Here is an 8193-nt window from a genome sequence, read left to right as displayed (position 1 = left end):
CTCATCTTCTCCCAATTGACATTCTTTGTCTTCCATTTGACTTGCTTCATTGTCAAACTGAACTACATTCACAACATTCTCAACATCCTCAATTTGATCCTTCTCATTTTCATCATGGCTGCAACATGACTGATAATGTGGAAAGTAAATAGATGAAACATGAAACTCTAAACATTAATTACAAAAACAAAGATTACATTATCCCATACTACAAATAAGATGTTAACAACTAATCAATAAACACAAACAAAAACAAAGAACAAAAACCAGCTAATTGCTAGAAACATCTTCAAGCTTGTTACTTCTTTGGTTTTCATTCTTGCAAACTCATCTTTCTTGTTCATCATATTCACCATTGCTTGAATTACCTTTTCACAACTAGGGCATGTGGGATCTTCGGCCATTTTAGCCATCCACAACTCCCCTTCTGTAAAGTACTTAATATATCAACAAACAAAAAACCCCTAATTCAATTAACAGACTAAGAAGACTAAACCCTAAAATTCACCTAACGCAAATTAAAGGAATCAGCGTCGATTAACAGACTAGAACCCTAATTCGTTAGTAATTAAACACTTACACAGCACAAGAATCGACGACCAGGGTTTGCATCGGTCCTGGATATCCGGTAACATGTGGCGGCTCCACATGGGAATCTCACACAAAGGTCATCTGCATGGGAAGGCTTGGAAGATGACCCAGAGGAGTATTGACTAGACTTGGATTGAGACATTCGTCAATCAGTCGCCGGAAGATGGAATAATACGGGGAAGAGGGGAATCAGTCGCCTGAGATGAAATAATAGAGGGAAAGAGGGGGAAACAATATTGCTTACATGCTGAAAAATAATAGAACACTACCGTCACGTAAAGGACTATACGTGGGGTTATTGGTACTGCAAGATTCATGACATGTTGGAAAATAATGGAACAAAACCGTCACGTATACCTCTTAAGGTGGCGGATATAGATTTTGTTTTTTTGTTAAATACAAAGCCACTACATTTAAAGCATCTCAACCCCCTCTCCCCCCACCCACCAGCTCATAAACCATATATCACCAAAAACAACAGCGTATGGCACCTGTCTCCCAAACTAATTCACCAATTTTCACCAAAACAAATACCAAACGTTTCAAACAAACTAGGTGTGGATGTTATTTACAAGAATATTAGACCCGTCGAACATTCTAAAACGGGCGGGAAGAGAAATAATGGTGGGTGGGTAGATGCTATTTTTTGATAACTCTGTAATCCATATCAACACTACTTGAAGACCAGACAGTTTCTTTATTTCATTCTCAACACGGTGCATATATCTGAATGTAATAGCTCCTTGATTGGAGTTACATTAGTACATAAAATTACATATTTTTATGTTAACTTAATCGCAACGTGTGTATAATATGTGGTTGTGATACATCGATTTAAATATACAATCAATCGTTTAAATCAACTGTATCACATTCGACTCGCCAACTTGACATCATTCTAACGTACTCATTTATACGATTTTCATACAAGGCCCTCCATCCGTAAGCCTCTTCTTTTGTAAATCTCACCCCAAGTACGAACCGGAAAAGGCACCGGGAAATCCCCTACAAGTTGTATATATATCCAATGAGTATCTGTAACATTAGCAATGGCCAGTACCGGATGATCACGAAACCGATCTGGTCCCTCTCTCATCGGGAAAAAGGTCCGGCTGCTATGCGGCTCGAGAAGTATCAGAATACAATTAAATGCTTGAGCAACGACGTATCCATGAGTGGGTAACTGAAACCAACGGTTGCGAGGCGCATCTTGAACCGTTTCAAAAAAATCTAACTGGCTACGGGCCCTCTTAAAAAACTCTGGTTGCTCCGTATTTAATCTTTCCCTCCACCAATCTGGGTTCCTATCCATCTCATTCATCATGGCAACCCTAAACTCCCTCCAACTCTTTTGACCGATTCCTAAACCCTCCGCAATTGCCCGAAAACCGCAGTTACCATCAGGCTTTACGTCTATGATCCTTGAGATGTAAAGGTAAATCCAGCTGGGAACAAGGCCCTTATACCGATTTACCGCTGCAACATCTTTCGGATAAACCACTAAAGGAAAACCTATGGCAGCTCCAGTCTCCTTTTTCTTAGACGACCATTTTGAAGGTTTAGGAGGGGGGCATCTTAAGCTGTGAATTGGACTGCGACCGCGAACGCACCAAGAATGAGGGGGTTTGCTCAATGTTATGTGAGGACGAACTAGGGTACGAGGAAGGGATATACGAGCTGTGCCTCGCGGCCTCGACCCTTTTTGTTTGCTGGTTTAAGTTTGGACGCACGCGAGGGTCCTCCCGTTTCTCTTGCTCTTTTTTATTTGAGTTGCCGGGAAGAACGGACCAAATCTTCGATAAAAGACTTCTTTTCTGTTTTGGATCTTGACGTATCAAAACCGTCTGTTTAAGCTCTTCCATTTCTGCGTCGAAGTCTTCTTATTCTACCTGTGCGACCACTAGATCGAAGTAAAGCTTCCTCCAGAACAGGTCTATCGATTTTAGTGGAATAGGTACGCACGTATTAAGGTGACGCTCCAACTCACAAGCACACAGCAACCTCATAGACGTTCGCAACTGGTGTCGGGACGTATGTCCGGACTCGGTCATCTTATCAAGCTTTCCATACTCCTTTTCTAGTAGCGTAAGAGCCTTAATCGACACTTTATAATGTAGCCTGTAAAAAACTTGGAGGTTATAGTCTTTCTTCAACTTAATCCGGGATTGTTCAAATGTTGCTCTGATTTGGACCTTCTGGGCTTCTATAAGCTCAAGGGCATAAGCTGCAAGTGCGTGGAGGGTGTTGTTGGCCCCGTTAAGGTGCCTTTTCAAGTTCGCGTACTGACTCTCGACTCAATTTGTTGTAGTCTCGCTGAAGTTTAACCGATCGGTCATCCAGCAAGACACAAACTTTTCCTTGTCTCGTAACAGCCAGCTATGATGGATATAGTCCCATACCTCTGAAAAGGAAACAAAAATAAACTTATGAAATGTACTACTAGATTAACGCTTATTGTATATTAATAATCAGAAGGACTTAATTTCTTTCCAATATTGCATAACATTTCTTGCAACTTTAAGCAGTTATATTCGTAATCATCGAACGTGGGAGACTCACACAAGACCGACCATAATAGAGCAAAATCTTCTCTTGCCTCGTTGTCATAGATAACCTTCCACTTTTTCTTTATATTCTCACGTATGTGCCACCGGCATAGGTTTCTGGTAGCATTCGGGAATACTTGTTTACAAGAATTCATCAGGGCGGAGTCTCTGTCGGTGACTATGACGCACGGCTCAATAGAATCCTCGAGCATACCTTTGAGGTGCCCGAGGGCCCATGTGAAATCCGTCTGTTGTTCACTAAGTAGAACCGCGTGCGCGATACAAAACGACTTCGACGACGACGTCACGCCAATATACTGAACAAACGGCCACTTGTACATGTTGGTGTTGTACGTGGTGTCAATCAGCAACAAATGGGGGAATGCACGCCACATTTTATACGACATATCATGACAAAAAAATACGTCTTCTACGCGGTTTGTGGCAGGGTTGATATAATGCTAAATATTTATGTTTCCCGTGTATATTTTAATTAATATTTTAATAGTTTTTGTTCGTTTTTAGTCGATATTTATATACTACTAACGTTTTTATGTTTCGTAGGTTCCGGGGTTTGATCGTGATGAAAACGGGCGAAAAAGGAGCTAAAACGAGCCGAAACGGAGATCCGGAACGCATCAGGAAGGAACCGGTCAGACCGGTCAGACCGGGCCGGTCTGACCGCCCCCCAAGGAGGAGCACGCCGCGCCGCGCGAAGGCAGAAGGCTAAAAGCCCTTGGCGCGGCGCCTAGGCACAGCTGAGCTAGATTATTTTCGTTTTTGCTTCTTGTCGGGCCTTGTTTTGGGTATTTAAACACCTTTAACTTAATCCTGACAGAACCTTAAGTAGCCAGCTGATTTTGGAGTTCTTGGAAGGATATTTTCGAGTCTTGTGGTGATTTTGAAGGCAAGAGAACATCCGGTGAAGAGCTAGACGTTTAAGATCGAAGAATACGGGTTTTATCGCCTTTAATCTTTCGTTCTCTATTATTACACCATGTTTTCGTTATTATTTACTTTGTTTGAGTTAGACTTTAATATGCTAGGCTAAATTCCATAGACTACCTAGGTCGTGATGAACCTTAGTTCGGTTTGATTTTATTTGGATTTTCGTTTTCGTTATGGATATTATGTTCTAAGTAAACGGTTGAGTTTTATTTAGTTGATGCGTATGATTGCTTGGTTTTGTTTACTTGAATTTATTGTTTCACATTGCCCTTGTTGATTGTTTCATAGGATAGGGTTTTGTTAGGTCATTTACTGTGTGTTCTTGACTAGTTTATGATTGATATCGATTAAGATCATAGAAACAATAAAATCAATTAAACAAATAAAAGTGAGCTGCTAGTCTAAAAAGTTGTAAAGTGATAGGCTATTAATAGATCTTTGCTTGTCGGGATTGCTAGATTTAGTTTTTCGTAAGGAGTCCGTCTAGGTTTGATTGTCAGCTTAGTCTATTAAATTAACTAGGTTTGTTTTGCTATCTTTTGAATTCCGCGCTTTAAGGTAGGTTTTCGTCATAAAAGATACTTAGACATAAGCAATTAAATAACCGTAAGGAAGTTTAATATAAAGCTGGTGAGTCTTAAAACTTGTTAGAAATCCATAGGCGTCTTCTTGAAGTTCAAGGGTCATGTTCGGGTTTTCTGTCAAGGATCTATCTTTTGATCCCGGTTCCATAACTTGCGTCTTTCCAGTTAAATTAATAACCATAACTTTGGGGATTCCGGCCTGGGTAGTTATTTTAATCATCTGAATCAATCCAAGTTTTCTAAATTGTTTATTAGTTAAAACTAATTAGGGTTTAAGTTTTATTAGTTAATTAATAAGTAATGATTATGTTTTATTATTATTATATTAATTAGGGTTAGGTTTAATTAGTTTATTATTAGTTTAATAGTTAAGTAATCATTAGTTAATTATTATTAGAGTTTTAATAATTAGTTTAAATCCCCCTCAAATATTATTAATAAGTAGTCGCGTCTTGTAGTTGAGTCTAATTTAGCTAATTTACGTAATTAAAAGAGTCTCGTGGGTTCGATATCCGGACTTATTTAGCTGTACTAGAGTCGACCGGTTCACTTGCCGGTTAGTAGTTTAAGGGTCTAGAGTATTACTTAGTGTCTAGATTAGTTTATTTTTAGTTAATAATTATTTGACTACTTCAAGCACATCAAGGGTTCTCTCGTGTGTGATAAACGAACCCGTTATTTACAGGAATCTTTCAAATACCTGCAACCGATTTATTTTACATTAATATATTTTTTTAAACATCCATTGCATCAAATCAAATTCAAAATCGTGGACCTGCATTGGGGTATCGCCAACTCTATTTTCTTTTCTCCACTTCTCTATAAGATTGTGTACGTCCTTGTCAATAACGCAGGCTCCGGGAAACCGTTGTCGTAACAGTGGAGCTAATTTTGGCGTCTTCAAGCCACCTCGCAAACATATCAACCATCTCGTCGGACATTCTCCTTAGATACGCGTAACCCTCCTTAAAGACGAACGGGTCGTGGTTGTGCGTCTCGATTACGACCTCAAACTTCCAAAAATTACCAACACGGTTGTGCCTTCCTTTTAGCTTAAATGGACAGCCCTTCTTTATACTGCATGTACGCCTGATTGTGGCGGTGAGTTTTGGTTTGCCGCCGCGATTGCATCCAAGATCCACGGCTTTTGCCCTAGACCGCTAGACAACAACAACACACCCATGTGCGTGCCCTCTTTTCTTAGCCCACTCCTACAGCTCCTCACGGGAAGAAAATAACTGAAACAGTTATAACGTCAAATTTAAAACAAGTTCAAACGACTACTAATTACAAAATATTTTTATTAAACAAAACATATGGTCTCGTACGTTATCCGTTTTATATGACACCCTAGCCTCGCAAATGTAATTATCACCATCGTCGGCATGATCTTTGTAACCAGAATTATGTCCGTCGTAACCTTCGTCAACAGTCTCGTGAGGGGTTTCAAGAATATGGTCTGGTTTTGGTTGTGACCGATACGCGTCACCTACTGGTAATGGGTACGAACGTTGACTACATGAATACGGCTCCTCGGTATTAAAATGGTACGAAGGCTAGGCAACGTAATGCGGGTCTCCTGATAAATGGTATGACGGCTGACCGTAATCATGTTCAGGCTGTGACAAGTACGAACTGCTGCTAGGCGCCACATGCCAATGCGGATGGTCGTGCACAAAATATTCCTAACAAAATATATTGTTAACAAATCTAATTTTAGAAATTAATGACGACGGGTAAACCAATGTGACGATACTTGGTTCAAATTACGGCTGACCGTAATCATGTTCAGGCTGTGACAAGTACGAACTGCTGCTAGGCGCCACATCCCAATGCGGATGGTCGTGCACAAAACATTCCTAACAAAATATACTGTTAACAAATCTAATTTTAGAAATTAATGACGATGGGTAAACCAATGTGACGATACTTGGTTCAAATTTGGTAACGCCCCCCCCCCCCCCCCTCGATCATAATCTACAAACCCCGGCGGCGCCTGATTCAAATCTCAAATACTTGACTCATCGTTTGTCCTCGGCGGGCTCGGAAAATAACCGTCGAACATCCACGACATTTTCTTGAGTTGGGAATTTTGACACTTTGTATATATGCATATTTAGGCTTGCATGCTAATATATACTACCACAAGTCTGGGAACCAACCTAAATAATTGAGAGGACTATACTGGTTAACGCCAGCCTTCGCCAATCAAATCATCCAACGAAGTCGACGTCGTCGATCAAATCAGTCACGTCAAAGAAATCGCCACGGTTAGAGCTATACGCGGCGTCTGATGCGGTGTGGGGTGTGGTTAGCAAGACCCTCAAAAATTTATAACTATGTTATTTAGTATCCAAAGGTGTTATGTTGTGGTACAGTAGTGGTACTGTGGTCGAGGCTGTTTGATGAAATAATATAATAGTGTACCATACAACGTTTAATACATTCGCATTCTTTTTCATATCATCAAATCTAAAGTTATACTAAAAATTATTTTTCTCTTTTTCAATTAAATAATACATTTATATATACTTATCATTACAATTATTTCTCATTCATCCTTAATGACTTTCAAAAAACTAGTAAAAGTTATATAAGGTAAACATTAATTTTTCAAATATACAAAAAATCATTTTATTTTATGACTTCTTCATATCACATGTTTAATAAATCGATAAGATATTAAATTGTTTAAACGCTTTATAAAAATTACACCTTAATTATATAAAGCCTTATTTAAAAAGTGTTAGAATTTTAAATTTCAGTATTTCGAACTTTGTATCCTTTTTTTTGAAATGGCAAATTATTAAACCAGTTTTGTTTATTATCAGACTTAAACCTAGTGATTTGAAACCTGGCCCGACCGGTGGGTCTGGGTATTTGAGTCGTTTCTAAAAACTCGACCGGGTTTTGCTGGTGGAGATTGGCCCGGACCTGGTGAACCGATAAAACCCAGTTTTTTAATAAATCTGAAATGAAATTTGCATGTCGGGATTCGAACTTGAGTCATTTCCGAGATATAAGCTTTGATAATTACCTAATGAGCCACCCAACCAAGCTTCATTCATATCTTTATTTATCGAACATAAATCATATATATTTTAAAAAAAACAATGTATATAACAAAAATAAACATTAAAATTTGTTATTATTATTTTTGGTTATTATTATTATGTATATGAATTATATATAAGATTGAGATCGTGTGAGAACTATTTGAAAATTAAGAACTTTGAGACCTATTTTGGACCACAAAATTAACCTTCAAGAAAAAATAAAAACAATTATAAAACCAAAACAAATGCAAAAATAAAAAAATAATAATAAAACGTTTATCAAGCATCCAAGTTTCATAAAATAAAATAAAAACTCTCAGTTTTGCTAAATTATACACCGGTCCGTTCTCCCGAACCGGTCCGACCTTTGACCCGATAGGACGTTCGGGTCGGGTCTAAAAAAATTGCTTAAACCCTTATCATTTAGATGATCATCATCTTAAGTCATTAACAAACAACTTGTCACTA

The 8193-nt window shown here is 38.6% G+C and overlaps 1 protein-coding gene across 1 annotated transcript; it reads right to left on the bottom strand.

Annotated features, from left to right (window-relative positions):
- Positions 1–3052: 3052 nt before the first annotated feature.
- LOC143561734 (protein FAR1-RELATED SEQUENCE 5-like) lies at positions 3053–3532 on the bottom strand. The gene has a single exon (XM_077049730.1). It carries the CDS (start codon positions 3530–3532, stop codon positions 3053–3055), a length of 480 nt encoding a protein of 159 aa, XP_076905845.1.
- Between the last annotated feature and the right edge of the window lie 4661 nt (positions 3533–8193).

This window comes from Bidens hawaiensis, unplaced genomic scaffold, assembly GCF_021521415.1.
Source record: "Bidens hawaiensis isolate Kalapana, Puna unplaced genomic scaffold, B.hawaiensis_p1.1 tig00001179_1, whole genome shotgun sequence".
Taxonomy (NCBI): Eukaryota; Viridiplantae; Streptophyta; class Magnoliopsida; order Asterales; family Asteraceae; genus Bidens; species Bidens hawaiensis.
This window is presented reverse-complemented; position numbering and strand designations above follow the sequence as displayed.

Excerpts from the sequence above, each read along its gene's own strand:
- LOC143561734 (XM_077049730.1), bottom strand. The coding sequence starts at position 3,532 with ATGTGGCGTGCATTCCCCCATTTGTTGCTGATTGACACCACGTACAAC.